General features: G+C 43.4%; 1 protein-coding gene across 1 annotated transcript in view; it reads left to right on the forward strand.

Annotated features, from left to right (window-relative positions):
• arfgef3 (ARFGEF family member 3) overlaps positions 1–25,920 on the forward strand; it is a 136,989-nt gene that overhangs the window by 40,931 nt on the left and 70,138 nt on the right. Inside the window, exons 4-8 of the mRNA XM_080448949.1 lie at positions 10,422–10,571; positions 15,154–15,222; positions 22,129–22,245; positions 24,103–24,148; positions 25,071–25,155. Coding sequence (XP_080305075.1) covers positions 10,422–10,571; positions 15,154–15,222; positions 22,129–22,245; positions 24,103–24,148; positions 25,071–25,155 — 467 coding nt within the window. The remainder of the gene's footprint in view (positions 1–10,421; positions 10,572–15,153; positions 15,223–22,128; positions 22,246–24,102; positions 24,149–25,070; positions 25,156–25,920) is intronic.

Raw genomic sequence — 25,920 nt, forward strand, 5'->3', positions numbered from 1 at the left:
CAAAAAAACATTTAATTAACAATAAATATCAATTAAATAATAAAACTTATTGAATTATAAAATACAAATTATTTATTTGTCCAAATAAAGTCACAGGCTTTAACAATTTTTGTAGGGCCCTCCCACTAATTGTGCAAGCCAATTACATTGTCACATGTCATCAGAGATCATGTGTAACTTAATGGAGTGGATTGGTCAAAAAATTATAATGTTTTTGCATCGAACGGTTACGTTTTGTGCATTTGTGGCGCCCCCTATGGACCAAAGTGGAAATGCTTTTGGGGATTCGTTGAGTAAACCACCCTCGACATGTGATTAAAATTTGGGATCAATTGGACGTTTCGTTCGCGATTTTTGAAATTTTTGGTAAAACGGGCCCCTCCCACTAACTTTGGAAGCCAATTACGGATGAACGGTAAGGACTATCAAAATGCCGTTTGGAGATGTTTATCGCATGGGTCCATAGATCACATGTACCGATTTTTGTGAGATTTGGACAAAATCTGTAGGAAAAGGTGCAAAAAGTGTGTTTTGAAGAAAATTCAAAATGGCGGAAAATCTATCCTGACGCAAATGGGCGTGGCCTATATGGGGAGATGCGTCGTGACCCAAGGAATCCAGGGGAAAATAAATTTTGATTTTACGACCTACGGTTCAAGAGTTATAGGCTAAAACGTAAAGGGGGCTGTTATAGCGCCACCATGTGGCCGATTAGTGTAATTATTTTTTAAATAATTTCGGAATAAATTATGAACCTCCCCTCCAAATCTGGTAACTCTAGCTCTTACGGTTTCAGAGAAAAAAATACTTGAATTTGAGTTTTTTCACTTTTTCATTAAAGCGGATGGGGAAATTTAATGCACTAATAAATCAATATCAATTAAACTATTTAACTAATCTCTTAGCAAAATACAAGCGCACGATTCCAGGTCAAGACGGTCATTTTGAGATATGGCACGACATTGGGGGATAAAAACTGTGGGAGGAGTAGCGGTTTGAAATAAGGTTTATCTATAAATAAATAAATAAAGAGTATAGAGTACTATAGTCTGGTTGCCCTGTTAGGGCAACCACACTAACTAGACGCGTCGCAATTCAGGGCAATTGCAAAGTGTGGTTGCGCCGACGCCGGTCGCGGGTCGCCGCCGCCGGGACTTGAGGAATACGCTTGGAGGAATACCGTCGGAGGCCGTGCGACGTGCCATTCGAATTTGGTGCCGATTGGATCCTGCGTTCGTGATACATGGCGTTTTGATTTTAAGAAATAGGCCCCTCCCACTAAATAAATAGGCCCCTCCCACAAATGTAGCGGGCCAATGACATCGTCATGTAACTCCTGATATCACCTGCTTTTCATTTTGAGCCCCCCAAAAATCATGTTTTTGCATCAAACGGTTACGTTTTGCGCAGTTGTGGCGCCCCCTATCGATCAAAGTGGAAATGCTTTTGGGGATTTGTTGACTAAACCACCCTCGACATGTGATTCAAATTTGGGATTGATTGGACGTTTCGTTCGTGATTTTTGGCATTTTTGGTAAAACGGGCTCCTCCCACTAACTTTGAAAGCCAATTACGGACGAACGGTAAGGACTATCAAAATGCCGTTTGGATAGGTTTATCGCAGGAGTCCATAGATCACGTGTAACGATTTTTGTGAGATTTGGAAAAAAAAAATTGGAAAAGGTGCAAAAAGTGTGTTTTGAAGAAAATTAAAAATGGCGGAAAATCTATCCTGACGCAAATGGGCGTGGCCTATATGGGGAGATGCGTAGTGACCCAAGGAATCCAGGGAAAAAGACATTTTGATTTTACGACCTACGGTTCAAGAGTTAAAGGCCAAAACGTAAAGGGCGCTGTTTTAGCGCCACCATGTGGCCGATTAGTGTAATTATTTTTTCAATAATTTCGGACTAAATCATGAACCTCCTCTCCAAATCTGGTAACTCTAGCTCTTACGGTTTTTGAGAAAAAAATACTTGAATTTGAGTTTTTTCACTTTTACATTAAAGCGGATGGGGAAATTTAATGCACTAATAAATCAATATCAATTAAACTATTTAACCAATCTCTTAGCAAAATACAAGCGCACGATTCCAGGTCAAGACGGTCATTTTGAGATATGGCACAACATTGGGGGATAAAAACTGTGGGAGGAGTAGCAGTTTGAAATATTGTTTATATAGAATAATAATAAAGTTCATCAAGAACAATAGTCTGGTTGCCCTGTTAGGGCAACCACACTAACTAGACGCGTCGCAATTATGGGAAATTGCAAAGTGTGGTTGCGCCGTCGCCGGTCGCAGGTTGCCGCCGCCCGGACTTGAGGAATATGCTTGGAGGAATACCGTCGGAGGTCGCGTGACGTGCCATTCGAATTTGGTGCTGATTGGATCCTGTGTTCGTGATACATGGCGTTTTGATTTGAAGAAATAGGCCCCTCCCACTAAAATAAATAAGCCCCTCCCACAAATGTAGCGGGCCAATGACATCGTCATGTCACTCCTGAGATCACCTGCTTTTCAATTTGAGAGGAGTGATCCCCCCAAAAATCATGTTTTTGCATCAAACGGTTACGTTTTGCAGAGTTGTGGCGCCCCCTATGGCTCAAAGTGGAAATGCTTTGGGGGATTTGTTGAGTAAACCACACTTGACATGTGATTAAAATTTGGGATTGACTGGACGCTTCGTTCGTGATTTGTGTTTTTTTTTGTAAAACGGGCCCCTCCCGCTAACTTTGGAAGCCATTTACGGACGAACGGTAAGGACTATCAAAATGCCGTTTGGATATCTTTATCGCATGGGTCCATAGATCACGTGTACCGATTTGTGTGAGATTTGGACAAAATTTGAAGGAAAAGGAGCAATAAGTGTGTTTTGAAGAAAATTCAAAATGGCGGAAAATATATCCTGACGCAAATGGGCGTGGCCTATATGGGGAGCTGCGTCATGACCCAAGGAATCTAGGGAAAAATAAATTTTGATTTTACGACCTACGGTTCAAGAGTTATAGGCCAAAAGGTAAAGTGGGCTGTTATAGCGCCACCATGTGGCCGACTGGTGTGATTTTTTTTAAAATAATTTTGCAATAAACTATTAACCTCCCCTCCAAGTCATGTAACTCTAGCCCTTATGGTTTCCGAGAAAAAAATACTTGAATGGGAGTTTTTGCAATTCCCATTAAAGTGGATGGGGAAATTTAATGCACTAATAAATCAATATAAAAAAATCTATCCAGACGCAAATGGGCGTGGCCTATATGGGGAGATGCGTCGTGACCCAAGGAATCCAGGTGAAAAGAAATTTTGATTTTACGACCTACGGTTCAAGAGTTATAGGCCAAAACGTAAAGGGGGCTGTTATAGCGCCACCATGTGGCCGATTGGTGTGATTTTTTTTAAAATAATTTTGGACTAAATTATGAACCTCCCCTCCAAATGTGGTAACTCTAGCTCTTACGGTTTCTGAGAAAAGAATACTTGAATTTGAGTTTTTTCACTTTTACATTAAAGCGGATGGGGAAATTTAATGCACTAATAAATCAATATCAATTAAACTATTTAACCAATCTCTTAGCAAAATACAAGCGCACGATTCCAGGTCAAGACGGTCATTTTGAGATATGGCACAACATTGGGGAATAAAAACTGTGGGAGGAGATAAGGTCTAAAGTATTGTTTATCTAGAAATAAAGTTCATCAAGTACTATAGTCTGGTTGCCCTGTTAGGGCAACCACACTAACTAGACGCGTCGCAATTCAGGGCAATTGCAGAGTGTGGTTGCGCCGACGCGATTCGCGGGTCGGTGCCGCCGGGACCCGAGTAATACGCTGGGAGGAATACCGTCGGAGGCTGCGGCAATTACATTGTCACGTCACTCCTGAGATCACTTGCTTTTCATTTTGAGAGGATTGATCCCCCAAAAATCATGTTTTTGCATAAAACGGTTACGTTTTGGGCATTTGTGGCGCCCTCTATGGGTCAAAGTGGAAATTATTTTGGGGATTCGTTGAGTAAACCACCCTCGACATGTGATTCAAATTTGGGATTGACCGGACGTTTCGTTCGTGATTTGTAGCATTTTTGGTAAAGCGGGCCCCTCCCACTAACTTTGGAAGCCATTTACGGACGAACGGTAAGGACTATCAAAATGCCGTTTGGATATGTTTATCGCATGGGCCCAGAGATCATGTGTACCGATTTTTGTTAAATTTGGACAAAATATATGGGAGGAGGAGCTAAAAGTGTGTTTTGAAGAAAATTCAAAATGGCGGAAAATCTATCCTGACGCAAATGGGCGTGGCCTATATGGGGAGATGCGTCATGACCCAAGGAATCTAGCGAAAAAGAAATTTTGATTTTACGGCCTACGGTTCAAGAGTTATAGGCCAAAACGTAAAGGGGGCTGTTATAGCGCCACCATGTGGCCGATTAGTGTAATTATTTTATCAATAATTTCGGACTAAATTAGGAACCTCCCCTCCAAATCTGGTAACTCTAGCTCTTACGGTTTCTGAGAAAAAAATACTTGAATTTGAGTTTTTTCACTTTTTCATTGAAGTGGATGGGGAAATTTAATGCACTAATAAATCAATATCAATAAAACTATGCAACCAATCTCTTAGCAAAATACAAGCACACGATTCCCGATGAAGCCGGTCATTTTGACATATAGCACTAAATTGGGAAAAATAAACTGTGGGAGGAGAGACGATCTAAACTATTGTTTATCTATAATAATAATAAGAATAAAGTGTGAGGATTACTATAGTCTGGTTGCCCTGTTAGGGCAACCACACTAACTAGACGCGTCGCAATTCAGGGCAATTGCAAAGTGTGGTTGCGCCGACGCCGGTCGCAGGTTTCCGCCGCCCGGACTTGAGGAATATGCTTGGAGGAATACCGTCGGAGGCCGCGTGACGTGCCATTCGAATTTGGTGCTGATTGGATCCTGTGTTCGTGATACATGGCGTTTTGATTTGAAGAAATAGGCCCCTCCCACTAAAATAAATAAGCCCCTCCCACAAATGTAGCGGGCCAATGACATCGTCATGTCACTCCTGAGATCACCTGCTTTTCAATTTGAGAGGAGTGATCCCCCCAAAAATCATGTTTTTGCATCAAACGGTTACGTTTTGCACAGTTGTGGTGCCCCCTATGGGTCAAAGTGGAAATGCTTTTGGGGATTTGTTGAGTAAACCACCCTCGACATGTGATTCAAATTTGGGATCGATTGGACGTTTCGTTCGTGATTTTTGGCATTTTTGGTAAAACAGGCTCCTCCCACTAACTTTGGAAGCCAATTACGGACGAACGGTAAGGACTATCAAAATGCCGTTTGGATAGGTTTATCGCATGAGTGCATAGATCACGTGTACCGATTTTTGTGAGATTTGGAAAAAAAAATTAGGAAAAGGTGCAAAAAGTGTGTTTTGAAGAAAATTCAAAATGGCGGAAAATCTATCCTGACGCAAATGGGCGTGGCCTATGTGGGGAGATGCGTAGTGACCCAAGGAATCCAGGGAAAAAGACATTTTGATTTTACGACCTAGGGTTCAAGAGTTATAGGCCAAAACGTAAATGGCGCTGTTATAGCGCCACCATGTGGCCGATTAGTGTAATTATTTTTTCAATAATTTCGGACTAAATCATGAACCTCCTCTCCAAATCTGGTAACTCTAGCTCATACGGTTTGTGAGAAAAAAATACTTGAATTTGAGTTTTTTCACTTTTACATTAAAGCGGATGGGGACATTTAATGCACTAATAAATCAATATCAATAAAACTATGCAACCAATCTCTTAGCAAAATACAAGCACACGATTCCCGGTGAGGCCGGTCATTTTGACATATGGCACTAAATTGGGAAAAATAAACTGTGGGAGGAGATGCGCGGCAAAGTATTGTTTATCTGGAAGACCATGAAACTAGACGCGTCGCAATTCAGGGCAATTGCAAAGTGTGGTTGCGCCGACGCGATTCGCGGGTCGGTGCCGCCGGGACCCGAGTAATACGCTGGGAGGAATACCGTCGGAGGCTGCGGCAATTACATTGTCACGTCACTCCTGAGATCACTTGCTTTTCATTTTGAGAGGATTGATCCCCCAAAAATCATGTTTTTGCATAAAACGGTTACGTTTTGGGCATTTGTGGCGCCCTCTATGGGTCAAAGTGGAAATTATTTTGGGGATTCGTTGAGTAAACCACCCTCGACATGTGATTCAAATTTGGGATTGACCGGACGTTTCGTTCGTGATTTGTAGCATTTTTGGTAAAGCGGGCCCCTCCCACTAACTTTGGAAGCCATTTACGGACGAACGGTAAGGACTATCAAAATGCCGTTTGGATATGTTTATCGCATGGGCCCAGAGATCATGTGTACCGATTTTTGTTAAATTTGGACAAAATATATGGGAGGAGGAGCTAAAAGTGTGTTTTGAAGAAAATTCAAAATGGCGGAAAATCTATCCTGACGCAAATGGGCGTGGCCTATATGGGGAGATGCGTCATGACCCAAGGAATCAAGCGAAAAAGAAATTTTGATTTTACGGCCTACGGTTCAAGAGTTATAGGCCAAAACGTAAAGGGGGCTGTTATAGCGCCACCATGTGGCCGATTAGTGTAATTATTTTATCAATAATTTCGGACTAAATTAGGAACCTCCCCTCCAAATCTGGTAACTCTAGCTCTTACGGTTTCTGAGAAAAAAATACTTGAATTTGAGTTTTTTCACTTTTTCATTGAAGTGGATGGGGAAATTTAATGCACTAATAAATCAATATCAATAAAACTATGCAACCAATCTCTTAGCAAAATACAAGCACACGATTCCCGATGAAGCCGGTCATTTTGACATATAGCACTAAATTGGGAAAAATAAACTGTGGGAGGAGAGACGATCTAAACTATTGTTTATCTATAATAATAATAAGAACTAGACGCGTCGCAATTCAGGGCAATTGCAAAGTGTGGTTGCGCCGACGCCGGTCGTGGGCTGCGGCTGCCGGGACTCGAGGAATACGCTGGGAGGAATACTGTCGGAGGCTGCGCCAATTACATTGTCACGTCTCTCATGAGATCACTTGCGTTTCATTTTGAGAGGATCGATCCACCCCGAAATAATGTTTTTGCATTAAACGGTTACATTTTGCGCATTTGTGGCGCCCCCCTATGGATCAAAGTGGAAATGCTTTTGGGGATCCGTTGAGTAAACCACCCTTGACATGTGATTCAAATTTGGGATTGACTGGAGGTTTCGTTTGTGATTTTTGGCCTTTTTTGTAAAACGGGCCCCTCCCGCTAACTTTGGAAGCCATTTAAGGACGAACCGTAAGGACTATCAAAATTCAGCTTGGAGACGTTTATCGCATGGGTCCAGAGATCATGTGTACCGATTTTTGTGAAATTTGGACAAAATATGTGGGAGGAGGAGCTAAAAGTGTGTTTTGAAGAAAATTCAAAATGGCGGAAAATCTATCCAGACGGAAATGGGCGTGGCGTACATGGGGAGTTGCGTCATGACCCAAGGAATCTAGGGAAAAAGAAATTTTGATTTTACGACCTACGGTTCAAGAGTTATAGGCCAAAAGGTAAAGTGGGCTGTTATAGCGCCACCATGTGGCCGACTGGTGTGATTTTCTTTTAAATAATTTTGCAATAAACTATTAACCTCCCCTCCAAGTCATGTAACTGTAGCCCTTATGGTTTCCGAGAAAAAAATACTTGAATGGGAGTTTTTGCAATTCCCATTAAAGTGGATGGGGAAATTTAATGCACTAATAAATCAATATCAAAAAATCTATCCATACGCAAATGGGCGTGGCCTATATGGGGAGTTGCGTCATGACCCAAGGAATCTAGGGAAAAAGAAATTTTGATTTTACGACCTACGGTTCAAGAGTTATAAGCCAAAACGTAAAGTGGGCTGTTATAGCGCCACCATCAGGCCGATTGGTGTAATTATTTTTTTAATAATTTTGCACTAAATTATGAACCTCCCCTCCAAATCTGGTAACTCTAGCTCTTACAGTTTCTGAGAAAGAAATACTTGACTTTGAGTTTTTTTACTTTTCCATTAAAGTGGATGGGGACATTTAATGCACTAATAAATCAATATCAATAAAACTATGTAACCAATCTCTTAGCAAAATACAAGCACACGATTCCCGGTGAGGCCGGTCATTTTGACATATGGCACTAAATTGGGGGGGAAAAACTGTGGGAGGAGTAGTGTGCCAAAGTATTGTTTATCCGGAAGAAGATTATTAAAGTTCATCAAGTACTATAGTCTGGTTGCCCTGTTAGGGCAACCACACTAATAAAGTATCCCTAGAACTATAGTCTGGTTGCCCTGTTAGGGCAACCACACTAATAATAAAGCTGGAGGATTACTATAGTCTGGTTGCCCTGTTAGGGCAACCACACTAATTATATGAATGTAAGGTTGAAAATGGGTGAAGTGGTCCTTTAAGTCAGTTGTATTAGTTTTTTTTAGTATGTGACAGAAACACTGTTCCCGTAGCTTATACACTCACATTGATAACGCTCACAGCATTGTACACATGTTTCTCTATGAATATTCCTTAGCATACCAATGTATGCTTTATTTTTTAAATATGCTTTATTTCAACTTTGACGTTGCACATCGCGACGTGTTGTGAGCTTGTAGATCTGCTATTTTCAAATAGCCAAAATAATAATAATAATAATAATGATAATAATAATGACGCAAAGCGACGCATTGTGAGCTTGTAGATTGGCTATTTTCAAATAGGCAAAGTTTAAATAGGGCTGAAGTGGTTAATGTATGTTTTGTAATAATAATCAAAATCTGCAAAGTAACTAAAGTTTTTAAATAATTGTAGTGGAGTAAAAAGTGTAATATTTGCCTCTGAGATGTAGTGGAGTAGAGGTAAAAGTACTGAAAATTGGAAATGCTCCAGTAAAAATACCTAAAAGTTTTACTCAAGTACAGTACGGCACAGTAAGGGCAGGTACACATTTGGTCCGATATTGCTGTCGCCGACCTTTTTTGGCGCTCACCGACAAAACCTCCCGATCTGACACAGATCGGCCTTTGATCGGCGAGCTAATGCTCGCTGTGTGTGAAAGGCTCCGCGAGACGATATGGCTGCGATTATCCGCTCTGCGACGGCTTTCCGACCGTTTTCAGATAACTACCCTGTTAGATATTCAGCTCTGTCTGGGACAGGACAGCAGACAATATCATACACTATGAACGGGGCTGCGACCACCTTGCGAGGAGATGCACGCTACAGCCAATGAGAGCACATTACAGCCACCGTGGCTATGGAAGGTCTGTGGGCCTGACTACAACAAACAGATCCCCCACATAGTTACTGTCCAGTCCTGTATTAAGTTAAACATTATTATAAAACAGAATGAGAGTGAGCAAGCGTGCTCAAAGGGGGGCTGTTTATTTGAGACTATTGCACAGAGATAGAGAGAAAGACACAGAGAGCGAGCTGTGTGTGTGTGTGTGTGTGTGTGTGTGTGTGTGTGTGTGTGTGTGTGTGTGTGTGTGTGTGTGTGTGTGTGTGTGTGTGTGTGTGTGTGTGTGTGTGTGTGTGTGTGTGTGTGTGTGTGTGTGTGTGTCGTAGTCTGTGAGTGTTGCCAGACTTTGCGAGAGAAATAAGCAACCAAGTTTGTGAAAACAAAAGCGACTATGAGCACTTTAAGCCTATATACAAATATATTGGATACTTGAAAATAGACGATCTACAAGCTCACGTTGTAGATTTTTTTTTTAAAGAAGACATTTGGGGGGGGGGTTGTGGAGTATTTTCCAAATCCACACAGATCTTGTATGGGGGTCTATGGCACAACATATTTTCAGAAGGGGGAGGTCTGCGCCTCTGCGGACAAATATAAATTTGGGGGTCCTTGCCATGAAAATGTTTGAGAACAACTGGTTCAAACAACATTAGGAAACAAGGCCAAAAAAGCAACTACACTTTCAAGCAACTTTACAGAAAAACAATCCCAAAGTCGCTTATAATAAGCGGACATGGCAACTCTGTCACAGCGGAATCAGCGCACTTTCCGTGCGAGAGAGAGAGAGAGAGAGAGAGAGAGAGGGGGGGGAGAGGCATATCACGGGATACGTCGATTAAAATGAATTGGAATAAACACAAATGTATGTATTGGGTCTGACTCTGGAGATAGCATCCTAGTGAACTATCCTACAGTGGGTAATCCCTGGTCGGGGATCAATCTATAGGGTGAAAACCACAACGATATATGACAGCAGATTTCAAGAAATAAACTCCTGTAGTGTGTAATGCTTAACGATCAGATGACCCCCCGAGCACTTTAAGGTCCTGCAGTGTGTACCTGCCTTAAATGTACTTAGTTACTTTACACCGCTGATTGATTGATTGACCTCCGACCTCTGTCCTTTTAGAAGCTGCTGTGCGAGGAGCGGTTTGTGGGGGGTGTAGGGGTCACGCCGGGGTCAGAGGTCATCATGGATAAACACTTCCTGGATCAGATGCTGGAGGCGGTCAGAGTCACTCCCTCTCTGCATGAGGACCTGCAGGTGGAGGTCATGAAGGTACGGCCCGTGCGTGTGTGCGTGTGTGTGCGTGTGTGTGTGCGTGTGTGCGTGTGAGTGTGTGTGCGTCTTTTAATTTAACTCTGAAAATGTACAAATGTTTTCCTTATGCTAACCTTATCCTTATTTCCTTGTGTCATGCCTTACTCTGAGAGTGTACACATGGAACCAAATGGACCCGTACGGGTCCATTTGGTTCCATGTGTACACTGTCAGAGTTACAGACCCGTAAGGGTCCATTTGGTTCCATTAGTACACTCTCAGAGTTACAGACCTGTTAGGGTCCATTTGGTTCCATTATTACACTCTCAGAGTTACAGACCTGTAAGGGTCCATTTGGTTCCATGTGTACACTCTCAGAGTTACAGACCTGTAAGGGTCCATTTGGTTCCATGTGTACACTCTCAGAGTTACAGACCTGTAAGGGTCCATTTGGTTCCATTAGTACACTCTCAGAGTTACAGACCTGTAAGGGTCCATTTGGTTCCATTAGAACACTCTCAGAGTTACAGACCTGTAAGGGTCCATTTGGTTCCATCTGTACACTCTCAGAGTTACAGACCTGTAAGGGTCCATTTGGTTCCATGTGTACACTCTCAGAGTTACAGACCTGTAAGGGTCCATTTGGTTCCATCTGTACACTCTCAGAGTTACAGACCTGTAAGGGTCCATTTGGTTCCATCTGTACACTCTCAGAGTTACAGACCTGTAAGGGTCCATTTGGTTCTATTTGTACACTCTCAGAGTTACAGGCCTGTAAGGGTCCATTTGGTTCTATTTGTACACTCTCAGAGTTACAGGCCCGTAAGGGTCCATTTGGTTCCATCTGTACACTCTCAGAGTTACAGACCCGTAAGGGTCCATTTGGTTCCATGTGTACACTCTCAGAGTTACAGACCTGTAAGGGTCCATTTGGTTCCATTAGTACACTCTCAGAGTTACAGACCTGTAAGGGTCCATTTGGTTCCATTAGTACACTCTCAGAGTTACAGACCTGTAAGGGTCCATTTGGTTCCATCTGTACACTCTCAGAGTTACAGACCTGTAAGGGTCCATTTGGTTCCATGTGTACACTCTCAGAGTTACAGACCTGTAAGGGTCCATTTGGTTCCATCTGTACACTCTCAGAGTTACAGACCTGTAAGGGTCCATTTGGTTCCATCTGTACACTCTCAGAGTTACAGACCTGTAAGGGTCCATTTGGTTCTATTTGTACACTCTCAGAGTTACAGGCCTGTAAGGGTCCATTTGGTTCTATTTGTACACTCTCAGAGTTACAGGCCCGTAAGGGTCCATTTGGTTCCATCTGTACACTCTCAGAGTTACAGACCCGTAAGGGTCCATTTGGTTCCATGTGTACACTCTCAGAGTTACAGACCTGTAAGGGTCCATTTGGTTCCATTAGTACAGTCTCAGAGTTACAGACCTGTAAGGGTCCATTTGGTTCCATGTGTACACTCTCAGAGTTACAGACCTGTAAGGGTCCATTTGGTTCCATCTGTACACTCTCAGAGTTACAGACCTGTAAGGGTCCATTTGGTTCCATTATTACACTCTCAGAGTTACAGACCTGTTAGGGTCCATTTGGTTCCATTATTACACTCTCAGAGTTACAGACCTGTAAGGGTCCATTTGGTTCCATTTGTACACTCTCAGAGTTACAGACCTGTAAGGGTCCATTTGTACAGTCTCAGAGTTACAGACCTGTAACGGTCCATTTGGTTCCATCTGTACACTCTCAGAGATACTAATGAATGAAGTACCACTGAGGATTTTCCATTCGTATTTTATGTGTGTGTGTGTGTGTGTGTGTGTGTGTGTGTGTGTGTGTGTGTGTGTGTGTGTGTGTGTGTGTGTGTGTGTGTGTGTGTGTGTGTGTGTGTGTGTGTGTGTGTGTGCGCGTGCGTGTGTGGCCATGTACCGTGGCTGTATCTAAATATATGTAAATGTTAACGGGTACCAGCTCATTAGCATAACGTGCTAGACCTGTTCTAACTGACGTTTGCATCCATCCATGCTACAGAACTCACACATGTGCTGCTCATGTGCACTAATATAATTAGTGTTGCGAATATAATATACTTAGTGTGATATAATTAGTGTGATCTACAAGCTCATAGCGCGGCACTCGGTGTCGCGCTATGAGCTTGTAGATCTGCTATTTTTGAAAAATCGTGAAAATGTGTGCAAATCTTTGAATATATATTGTTTTAAAGCGATTTTTTTTTTGCTCAAATCTTTGCTTCTGGGGGGTCCCTGGAACAAAATGTTTTGAGATGGGGGTCTGCGGCCAAATACATATAATTTTGGGGGGGGTCCTTGACATGAAAACGTTTGAGAACCACTGATATAGAAACATGTGTTTTTTCAGAATACTGTTGGGATTTAGAAGACGTTTGTAGAATCGGCTTCAGGTCTTAATGGGTTAATAACTAGCAAAACAATTGTCGGGCCTACAAGAGCTTGTTGAGCCGTATGACGGAAACATTGTTGGAGGCAACAGTCTGGTCCTAGTGAGTCTAGGGGTCCAGGCACCCTCAGGGGTCCTTAAGGGGGGCCGTCACAGATTATTTTTTTATATTTGTATTCCTTTAAAGAGGTGGTGCCATGGTTTTGCACTTTTTCTGTTCTTCATGTGTCTATGAGGTTGATGGAACTTCATTAAGCCCCCTGGTGGTGTTTTTATGGTGTTTTATGTCTTCTCTGACTATTTTGAGTTTCTTCCTGGAGGCTGAAACCTTGAGGGTCAAACGTGCCAATAGAAAAACAGCCATTTAGTGACATAGTAAGAACATACCCTCCCCCTCATTATCATAACACAACAGGTGTGGGCATGAGGAGGAGGAGGGACTAGGACAGGTGGGTGGTGCTAAGGTGGTGGAGGAGGTGCTAAGGTGAGAACCAGGTATACTTAATGAACTGGAGGCGTGTCCACATAAAAACATAATCTTAACACTTTCTGTACACTTCTTTGAAAAAAAACCTTCCTCCTAGTATAACCATAATACCTGATGATTATGTTTTAGGGGGGGAAAAATCACTGAAAATCTCGGCACCCCGTCTTTAAATGAAATAAATCACTGATCTAGTTATAAATAACAAATACCATGAATTATTGTTAAAGTGCAGCTACAAGTTAGTAAAATATGAATGTAAATAGTACAGTCGTTCAACATCAACTGTTAAATTGGCATAGAGTCTGGCATGCTCGCCGATACCTGTATTTTAGGGAGTATATCGGCAGCTCGTCCGATCCTGGCATCAGTATCGGAACAACTCTACCCATAAGGGGTCCATTTGGACCCCTGGTGGTCCCCGGACCAGACGTTGAGACGCCGTGGTTTAACCACTTAAAAAACCCCCCATGTGGTTGAGCGGAGTCCCGCAGGGCTCTACGCTAGTGTCTTTTCTGTTTTCTGTTATTGTGGGGAAAGCTTTCGCTGAAAATAGCAGATCGACAAGGTGAGCTGAGCTTGTCGATCTGCTATTTTCAGCGAAAGCTTTCCCCACAATAAGGATGCTGGGGTTTAACCCATCGAGGCCTGAGGACCCGATTCTGCAAAATGTCTTCTACATCCTAAACGGTTTTCAGAAAAACGTATGTTTCTATATCAGTGGTTTTCAAACTTTTTCATGTCAAGGACCTCCAAAAATGATATGAATCTCAAAATATTTTGTTCCAGGGACCCCCTAGAAGCAAAGATTTGAGTTGATGTTTGCTTTAAAGGTTTCATGACGTTCAGTTTTACCACACATTAAAAGTCTTTGTCTTGGTCCTTCAAACATGTATAGAAAGTTTTAACAAAAAAATCCACTCCATTGATCCATGGAAGGTGTTTTTCTCTCACATTTCTAAAGCCTTTTCAACTGCAATGAAAAAATAAATCTTTGCCTGCGGGTGTCGCTGGTGAGGGATTTTGCCTGTCAATCATCGCCTCTGCTCCGTCCCCCCCCCCAAAGGAAAGGATAGGGGAGGGGAGGGGCGAGGAGGAGAGTGGGCGGGATTAATCGACTGTCACCTCACTGCCGAAGGGCCAAGCTCAGATTACTTTTCAGCCTAATTATTCAGAAAACCCCAGACCACAGAAAATCCACTGAATGTTCAAAGTTCAGATGTTTTGGGTGTAATTGAGGTCATAAAACCCCCCAAAAAACATAAAGAATTAAAAAAGTGAAAATGAATGTCATAGAACCTTTAAAAGAATATATATATTCAAAGATTTGCACACATTTTCACGATTTTTCAAAAATAGCAGGTCTACAAGCTTGTATATCTGCTATTTTTGAATAGCCAAAGTGATTTAAAAAAAAATAGCAGATCTACAAGCTTGTATATCTGCTATTTTTGAATAGCCAAAGTGATTTTTCAAAAGTAGCAGATCTACAAGCTCGCAGCGCAGCACTCGGTGCCGCACTACGAGCTTGTATATCTGCTATTTTTGAATAGCCAAAGTGTAAAATATTTAGCTCGAATGAAAATGTGACACAGATGTGTTCCAGGTCTTAATGGGTTAAGTGGTTAAATGTTTGTGTTGTTGTTGTTGTTGTTGTTGTTGTTGTTGTTGTTGTTGTTGTTGTTCAGGTGCTGCTGTGTGTCACCTACACCCCGACCTTTGACCTCAACGGAGACTCCATCCTTCGGATCGCTGAGGTAAGATTAACATTTTCCCTTAAATTTAGTGTAGCCAATTATTAATATATTTTTACCCCTTTTTCTCCCCAATTTAGTCAGTCTTACTTCAATTAATACATTGACTGCCTGATATTAACACATTGACCGCCAGAGGTTAATCTCATAATGTACTCACCAGTGCCAACGTTTTATTGTTGTTTTTTGTTTTTTTCACGTCGCCACAGATCTTGTTAAAATCCTTAAGATTGAGCTGTGCACTGTTTGTAAACATCGCGGAGATCTCACTGCTTCTACCAGTGAAGACCACGTGTCAAACGGAGCCGCCATGTTTGAGTTCTGACCGTTTAAGTTAACATGGGAAATGCGAGGATGAAAAACTACATGTTTACAGGGGCTTTTACAGGGGTTATTGTGTACGACTTAGAATGGAGGCAGACGGGAAACAAAAAACGTGATCGCACTTCCGGTCGAGATCGGGTGGTGTTACACTGAAAATGGTCCCCCTAGAAAATTAAAAAAAAAAAAAAATTCGAAAAAAAGGAAAAAGCACCACAGCCCGTAGGCTACGGGATTGGCGCTTAACCGTTGGATTTAACGGCCCGTAGAACTACGGGCCCGGCGGTAAATGTGTTAACCATTTGACTGCCAATCACGTAGATCTACGCGAACCGATTTAAAGCCGCCACGTGAGAGGCACGGTGGCGGAGTCGGTAGCGCTGTCGCCTCACAGCTAGAAGGTCCTGGGTTCGATTCCCGCCGGGGACGCTGTGGGTGCTGGGGGCGTGTCTTCTCCTCCGCGTCATCAGCGCCCATACCCTAGGTGGGGTTGGTGAAAGGGCCTACTCTGTGTGGAGTTTGCATGTTCTCCCCGTGTCTCCTAGGGTAGTTAATACCCTCACAAAAACATGCAGTAATCCTGGTCACTATACCGCCTCCCCCATGACAGCCGGGGCGCCTGATGGAGGGGAAAGGAACTGGTTGGAATAACGTGTTCCTTCCACGCGCTACGTCCAACCAGGGAAACTCCCCCCTGTCAGGTGACAAGAAGGTCAGTTGGCTCTCATGCCTGAAGGAAGCATGAGCTCGGCCCTGACCTCCCTACTGTGGGGGACTGGTGTAGTGCTGGTGTAGGGCTGGTGTAGGGCTGGTGTAGTGCTGGTGTAGGGCTGGTGTAGGGCTGGTGTAGTGCTGGTGTAGGGCTGGTGTAGGGCTGGTGTAGTGCTGGTGTAGGGCTGGTGTAGCGCCCAGGATCACTTAGGAAATTGGCACCGGGTGAAAGAAATGGGTTACAAAAATCGCGGGATAAAAAATTTAAGTAAAAAAAATAAAGCCGCCACGTGCCAATCGCGTAGATCTACGTGAAGTGAAAATATTTTTTTTTTCCAATTTCACCCAAAGACCAAGGAGATATGATTAGTTGAAGATCTAGACTCCTATCCACTTCCTTGTTAACTTAAAACTTAAAAAGTCTATATTTCGGCTCCTGAGTACTTTTTTTTTTCCAATGAAAAACTCTGGCACTGGCTAAAAAAATATGAAAATACCTCTGGCAGTTAATGGGTTAAAACCAGGGGCGTAGCCAGAACGCTAGACGAGGCTGGGGGCTAGGGAGTCGCGCGTGGGCACACCCGCGCAGCGCGCATGCATATGTGCCCGGACTGTGCGCAAAAAATTGCGGTTATTAGCGTTTTTTTTTGCGGGTTTGTGACGGATTTCAGGTACATATATATATATATATATATATATATATATATGTACACACACACACACACACACACACACACACACACACACACACACACACACACACACACACACACACACACACACACTGTTATCAAAATGGCTGAATATGACAAAATAAAATAATTAAAAAAAAGTTATATATATATATATATATATATATACATTTTATTTTTTTTTGAGGGGTGGGCAGAAAAACCAAATGGGTGGGCCCAGGCCTACCTATGACCACCGTGGCTACGCCAACATTGTTTTTTATCCCCTTGCCAGCGTTTATTACCGTAAAATAGACGATCTTTGAAAAGCCGTGGAATGTCTCCGTGGGGTTGTGGGAGGCGTTTATCCACTGGAACAATAACATTTCTACCGCCATCGGCCATTTTGGAGCTATGGCCCGTTTTGTGCTATGTCTGGTTTTCATACAAAATAAAAATGATCCGAGTTAGAAGTGTTTTTCTAAAAATCCTAACGTTGGGGCGGACGGACGTGACATTTTTTGGGGATGGCGTCACATCCGTCTATTTCTTCTCTGAGTGTGGAGTGATCAAGCTGTGTTAGAGCGCCCTCTTGCACCGGCGGGTTCAAATCCTGGGTAGAAGAAGAAAGTTACGTAGTGCAGCTTTAATTGATGCAAAAAAGTAAAATCTTGTTTGGAAAAAAAGAAAAGAAACCCTGCCTAACGATGATGTCACTGGTATAGGGTTTCTGAACTGTCCACAGCCCTCCTCTGAGACACAGACAGAGCAGAATTTTAACATTTTTATCATGTGAGGACCAATTATATGAAAATAGTTCGAAAATGGGTGAAGTCATCCTTTAACAGTTAAAATAGCTCATGCTCACAACACGTTGCGATGTCGTGAGCTTGTAGATCAGTTGTTTTCAGCTTTTCCCCCCCGGCTTTTTTTTCTTATTTTATTATGTTTAAGTAATTTTTTTTTGAAAATCTTTTGAAATAACAATGAAAACAAGAGTATGTACATTGAAAAAAAAACAGAACAACTCATGACCCCAAAATGTGTCCTGACCCATTATTTGTGAAACAAAGGTCTGGACTACCGGTCCACTTTCTAACCTGCTTTCAAAGTTTGCAGGACAGGCCCGTTTTACACAAAATGGCACAAATAATTTACGCAGCAATCGATTGCCGGGAATCGCACAACCCCAGTAGACCAAGGAAGAACAGCGACCCAACATTTTTCAAATCAACGCTATCAGGCGCTATCACAGCCTGCTTCACATTTCGATGTGTAACTCTTGGTACCATAGGCCATACAACCAAATTGTGACGCAATGCCATATGTGCCAGACTAGATTTTCCGCCATTTTGCGTTTTTTTTCTCTCCAAAAGCCACTTTTAGCTACTACTCCTACAGATTCTGTCCAAAACTCACCTAAATCGCTACAGATCATCTCTGGAGTCATGTGATCAACATAGCCATCCGATTTTCCATATTCCATTCCACTTGGCTGTGACTGACTTCAAAAGTGTGCAGACTCTGGCTAGGCAACCCGGCCTGGTGGAGACCTGTGCTCTGAAGAGCGCACTTGTCTAGTTTGTTTTAATTTTTTTTGTCATTTATTTTGATCGGATCACTGTGTCCTTCTTTTTGTTATTCTTTATTTGTTGCTGTTGTCATGGCTGCCAGTTTCTGATGTTGTGAGTGTTCAAGTGCTCCAGATGTCTTCAAACTAGGACTTAATTTGAGCTCGTCTTCTTCCACATCCACTGTACAATTCACCTTGGTGTCTTCTCCCACATATTGGACCGTCATGCGTCTGGGAACTGCACTTCTGCATTCCTGGAGTGTGGAAGTGGCCGGGAAGTCACCATTTGATTGGAAGGGTAACCCCTTCAAGTCATCGTTTGACGTTTGGTCAAGAAGTCACAATATGACTTTTGGGGAGTGAGGCAGTGTTGTTGCTGTTGTCATGGCTGCCAGTTCCCACCTGATGTTGTGTGGGAGTCCTGACTGCTCCAGACCGTTCTGAAGAACTGCTAGCTTGCATAACGTCTTCAGACTAGGACTTAAGTGTAAGATCTGTAAGATGAGCTCTGTTCCAAAGAGGATGATACGATCTCCCACCATGCAACAGCACATGTTACCCCCCAAACCTGGGCCTTTCCCCTTGGGCTCAACCTTCCTCCAGGAGAAGGTCTTGGAATTACATTTCCACAGATCATTGAAGCTTCGCCTCAGCTTTGTAGTTGTAGCCACCATATAGTTGTAGCCACCATATATGTACAGTTCTCCATTGTAGACAAAGGCTGCATGATCGTAACGTTGTTCTGGAAGAAGCTGTACAGAAGGTGTGTTCAGCCAATAGTTGGTCTCTGTGTCAAACACTCTGATGTTGTTGTCCTGGTGTCCACATCCCCCAAATACAAACATCTTTGTCCCGATGATGGTAGCAGAGTGACATGATGAAACAGGTGGTGTAGTGCCTCTGGTGTTAATCAAAGCCCAGATCATTGTGGTGGTGTCCATCTTGTAGATGTCATTATTGTATCCAGTCAGCTGGTTGTATCCTCCATGGATAAACATGTCTTTCTCTACGAAACAGGCTGAGTGGCCGGACCTCGCCTCTGGAACAGTTCCAGAAACCTTCGGCTTGAACCATCTGTGGGCGTCGACATCAAATGCATAAAGAATGTTCTCCCTGTGTCCCTTAATGGTAAACAAGTCGTTGTCATCAACTTGTCTCTCACAATTCACTATCCCACCCCAGATATAGATGATATCCTCTATCAGTACAGCTGTGTGTCTGTAGCGCATGGAGGGCGCAACATCAAGGGAACATTTTCCTCTTCGAGTTGTCTCTGGGGGCAATGTCATCCAGCACAAAGTCACTGTGTTGAAGACATGCACATCAATCTGATCCTTGTCGTTGTCGGTCTTCCCGTTATATAATGACCCTCCAAAGGAATACACCTTGTCCTCCACTGGCCCAGCAGCACAACCAAAGAAGCTGTCTGTCTGTGGTCCTCTTTTCAGAGGCACGACCAGCACAACATCCTGTCTGGCTGTCTGGCTTGGCTTGGCTTGGCTTGGTTGGGCTGTGCTGTGCTGTGCTGTGCTGTGCTGTGCTGTGCTGTGCTGTGCTGTGCTGTGCTGTGCTGTGCTGTGCTGTGCTGTGCTGTGCTGTGCTGTGCTGTGCTGTGCTCTGCTGTGCTCTGCTGTGCTGTGCTGTTTCTAAATACCTCTCAGTATTTCTCAGCTTATATAGGCTGACAAAGCTCTGGTCTGATGTCACTCACAAGACGAACTGATGTCATGCATGTTGTGAAGACTGAACCAAACCAACACTCAGAGACAGTATTTGCGAAGGCCTCACAGGGCGTTGTATTCAAATAATGGCACGTCCACAGGGGGGAAACCCCTGGTGCCGTTTGGTGAAGACATTTTAAATCATAAATCAATAAACAAACTTTTCACCCCTTCGGGGCTCTCTGTCATTAACACTTTACCTGCCAAACACGAGTATAACCGTTGATGAAAAATACACCCGTTTACTGCCATCAACGAGTATAACCGTTTTTCAAAAAAAAAAAATATATATATATTTTTTTGTCTTTTTTTTTTCAATTTATCCACACAGAACCAGAGATATCACGATCCAAAGATTTCTAGCTCCATTCACTCCTTGGATAACTTATTACTTTAAAATCCTGTATCTCGGCTCCTGTGTAAAAAAAATTTAACCACTGGCACTGGGGGAAGTAAAATAAAAAAAAAGCCTCTGGCAGGGAATGTGTTAACAGTCCATGCGTTTCTCCTTCACGCCCTCTGCGTGGGATTCCAGTCCATGAACATTCCGTATAAACAGTGTCGGGTCCTATGTTGCCTAGAACAGAAATATTGCAATTAGACTCCGAGTTATAACACCACATAATAAGTGGAGGTTCGCTTACCGCCTGTGCACCTGTCTGGTCAACGTGGAGAGTCAGGCCACACTGAGGTAGCCTGGTAAACCCTCCCTCCGGAAATCTCAATTCCATTTCATTTCAGGAGTGAGTCTGGCCTGATCCGCCTGTCTGCAATATTGGCTGTGCTGGAGTTGGGCGGGAGTAATACCGTTGACTGACAACCCCTTCAGCCAATGATAATTTTTCCCCTTCAGCCAATCAGCAGTTCACCAGTCTTAATGTGACGCGACGGGACTTTTGAGACAGCCATACCCAAAATGGGTTGCCTTATTCGGATAAAATGGTGTCACTGCCCGCCCCTACCGGTTCTCTAAATTTTTATTTTTAAATAGGCTTTGTCATGATTAATTGACCACATATATGAAGTTAAACAACTAAATTCTATCCAAACGATATCTTATAAGTAAATTCCGTGCCTCAAAATAGAAGTTAGAGAGCTTTTTGAAGTAAAAAAATAGCGGAGAATTGGCCGCACAAGAAAAAGATGGCTGCCGTTCGTGTTTTGGGCTCACTCGAACTCGCCACCTGATTGGCCAACGTAAGCTGTCAATCACAGAACAATGAGCGACGACGCTGATTGGCCCGGCCGTTTGGCATACACAGCCAATATTGCAGAAAGGCGGATCATGCCAGACTCACTCCTGAAATGAAATGGAATTGAGATTTCCGGAGGGAGGGTTTACCAGGCTAACACTGAGGCAGAGCCGGTGCTTTTGTTCTGCCGGTGCCCTCCCCAGCTGGGCATCGCAGCTGCGCTCAAATCAGGTTGATTCCACACATGGAATTGGCAGGTAGCGCCCCTCGATGACGCAGCCCAGCTGGGCCGGCCTGGCCGCGCACCGCCTCTGCCCCGCTGACTCTCCCTGTTGAGGTGCCTACCTGACAGGCGGTTGCCTAGCGACACCCCACAATGTGTAACAACACTGATTTGTCCAGGCGTTCTCATTTACACACATTCCCTGACTGGCTGCACCCCATGACACAGCCCTGGGTAGGCAACCCAGCCTGGCGGAGATTGCGCTTAGAGGAACACACTTCTCTACTTGGGGTTGTGCGATTCCGGAAAAAAAAAGAAATAAAAAATGTTTATTTTTTCAAAACTCGTCCAAACTCGTCGTTGGCAGGCTGGGCTATAGCAAAAACGGACGAGTTAACTCGTCCATGGCAGGCAATGAGTTAATGGGTTAAACAAGTAACGAGTAATGGGTAATATATTACTGTTTTTGAGTAACTCTTCCCCACACTGCTTGTAGGTGTGCATAGAGACCTATGTGTCCAGCTGTCACCAACGCAGCATCAACACAGCCGTCAGAGCAACACTGAGCCAGATCCTAGGAGACCTGACCCTACAGCTCACACATAGACAAGAGGTACATGCACACGCACACACCCTACAGCTCACACATAGACAAGAGGTACATGCACACACACACCCTACAGCTCACACGTAGACAAACAATCAAACTGATTCGGCTACTCCTCGGATTGGGGCCCATGACCCACCTTTCTCCCACCCATTTTGCCAGCCTAGGCTGGCTCAGGGTGGAAGACAGGGTTAAACAACTAAAAATGGGACTGGCCTTCAAAATTGTAAATGCAAATTTGCCCGATATGCCCCCAATTCCCGCATATCTGAGTAAATACCTCCAAAAGGTTAGCGACACCCACAGTCACAATACCAGAGGGAGCGTTAACAACAATTTGGTACCACCCACCCATAAATCAAACTTGGGCAAATTCTCCTTCTACAGCACTGCCACCCAGGATTGGAATAGTCTAACTCCATCCCTCAAAAAATGCAGTTCGCTGGGCTCATTTAAAAGAGCCTTAAAAAATCACCTTTCAGGAGGCCAAAGGTGGAGGTAGTACCATTTTCCCGTTAGACAGCAGACCCCCCCCCCCTGTTCTTGTACATATTTTTTTCCCCTCTTTTTTATTTTTTTTGTTGTACATAGTGTTATATATTGTTTTTGGCTGTTTATTTTGTAATGATATTTGAACTGTGGTGCCACTATATATGCCTATGAATTAAATACCAAGGCCCTCATTGGAAACAAGTCCGCAAGGACTTTTATGAACGGACCTGTTAGACAAAGTATTTTAAATGTAACTGTGCTGTTTTACATTTTTTGCCTAATAAAATATTCAATCAATCAAAAAAAACAAGAGGTACATGCACACACACACACACCCTACAGCTCACACATAGACAAGAGGTACATGCACACACACACCCTACAGCTCACACATAGACAAGAGGTACATGCACACGCACACACCCTACAGCTCACACATAGACAAGAGGTATAGATGCACACGCACACCCTACAACTCACACATAGACAAGAGGTATAGATGCACACGCACACCCTACAGCTCACACATAGACAAGAGGTATAGATGCACACGCACACCCTACAACTCACACATAGACAAGAGGTATAGATGCACACGCACACACCCTACAACTCACACATAGACAAGAGGTATAGATGCACACGCACACACCCTACAACTCACACATAGACAAGAGGTATAGATGCACACGCACACACCCTACAACTCACACATAGACAAGAGGTATAGATGCACACGCACACACCCTACAACTCACACATAGACAAGAGGTATAGATGCACACGCACACACCCTACAGCTCACACATAGACAAGAGGTATAGATGCACACGCACACACCCTACAGCTCACACATAGACAAGAGGTATATATGCACACGCACACACCCTACAGCTCACACATAGACAAGAGGTATAGATGCACACACACACACCCTACAACTCACACATAGACAAGAGGTATATATGCACACGCACACACCCTACAACTCACACATAGACAAGAGGTATAGATGCACACGCACACACCCTACAACTCACACATAGACAAGAGGTATAGATGCACACGCACACACCCTACAGCTCACACATAGACAAGAGGTATATATGCACACGCACACACCCTACAACTCACACATAGACAAGAGGTATAGATGCACACGCACACACCCTACAACTCACACGCACGCACGCACATACACAGGGTATATATCTCCAAATGTTGTTATTTCTGCTGTGTGTGTGTGTGTGTGTGTGTGTGTGTGTGTGTGTGTGTGTGTGTGTGTGTGTGTGTGTGTGTGTGTGTGTGTGTGTGTGTGTGTGTGTGTGTGTGTGTGTGTGCGTGCGTGTGCGTGTGCGTGTGTGTGTGTAGGGTTCAGATGGAGAGGAGGTGAATGCTCCACAACTACAAAGGAGAGGTAAGTCTGAATGAATGAACTAGGGCTGAACGATGTATCATTACCTCAATATGAACATATGCATGATTCAATATCGCAAAAGGCAACGATACGGGTGATATAAACTGTGCACACACACTCCCTGGATTTTTCACATGGGCCTGTTATAGCGCCACCAGGAGGCCGATTTGTGCAAAACCCATTTTTTGACATTACTCCCACAGATTTTATCCAAACGTCATGCAAATCGGTACACAGTATCTCTATAGTCATGTGATCAACACGGATCTGTCCGATTTTCCATATTGGCTAAGGTTGGCTTCCAAAGTTTGCAGGATTGGTCCGTTTTGAACAAAATGCCTCAAATCGTGAACACAGCGTGCAATTTCTGTGAAATTTCACACGCACATTCCCACTAGGCCGAGGAAGAAATGCCACACATTTCACATTGGCCTGTTATAGCGCCACCAGCAGGTCTTATTTAGCAAAACAAATTTTTGGAACAAAATGCCTCAAATCATGAATGCAGTGTCCGATTGCCGTGAAAGGCCTAAGAAGAAATGGCACCCTTTTCACATTGGCCTATTATAGCGCCACCAGGAGGCCACATTAACCCACCTGACTAGGCGTCATCTGAAATTAGCTTGAAGCTAAATATTTCACGCACATTTTCTCTGCGCTCATTATCGAATGAGGCCCATTTTCAGTGAACGTTTGTGTAATATTAGTCTTCTTATTTCTTTGGGAATAAACGATTTGCATTGATTTGATAACCGGTTCAATGCATTTTAATGCATGTATCTCTTTTCCAAATATCTCCCTTTCCCGATCGACCTCCTCTGTGTCTGTGTGCGTGTGCGTGTGCGTGTGCGTGTGCGTGCGTGCGTGCGTGCGTGCGTGCGTGCGTGTGTGTGTGTGTGTGTGTGTGCGTGTGCGTGTGCAGATATCTCTCCAACCAGCCAGTGTCTGTGTGAAGAAGTGGTTTCTGTTCTGACTTTTCTGTGTGACAAACTGGAGTCTGTAGACAGGTGATTTACTCTCCTTCTGACCCCATTCACAGTGTTAATTTTGATGTACTTTTCCATTTAGTTTTAGTCATATTTTATTCATATTTTACTATTAGTCTAGTTTCAGTTGACTAAATATCATAAGATTGTAAGTTCTACTGGATCTCTTCTCCACTAATAGTCCTAACATTTTTACATAATTTTAATCAACAAAATGAACACTGCTCTGATTTCATCTGTCATTCTACTGTGGTCTCATCTAATCCAGGAGAAACCTTGTGTCTCCATATTTCAAACCGTTTCTTCTTCCGTAAATGAATTGTCGTACAAAAGTAGAAACAGATCGGTTATTTTTGCTACTTTTGGTATTTTCTTTTAACTCTTTCACTGCCAAAGACGACTTTTTTCCAAAGGTCCAGACTGCCAAAGACGACTTTTTCGTTTCAGCGGTTTTCCACCAGGTGGCGCTGTTCTCTAACCCGCGAGTGACCATTTTCATCCTCAAGTCACACAGATCCAGGAGATCACGTGATCGATAGATCTCCACCACCATTGACTTCCTGCTGAGAGTATTTTGGGGAAACGGCTGAATCTTTTTTTCTTTTCTTTTTTCTCCCAGCATTTTTGACGAGACGAGCTATATTCAACGGCCTGAACCAAATGAAAAAGAAAAAAACGTCATTTCATCGTTATTTTGTAGCATTTGAAATCGGATGATAACGTCTGTGTGTGTGTGTGCGTGCGTGTGCGGCGTGTGTGTGTGCGTGTGCGTGTGCGTGTGTGTGT

This window comes from Gymnoscopelus braueri, assembly GCF_963280865.1.
Source record: "Gymnoscopelus braueri genome assembly, chromosome: 14".
Lineage (NCBI taxonomy): Eukaryota > Metazoa > Chordata > Actinopteri > Myctophiformes > Myctophidae > Gymnoscopelus > Gymnoscopelus braueri.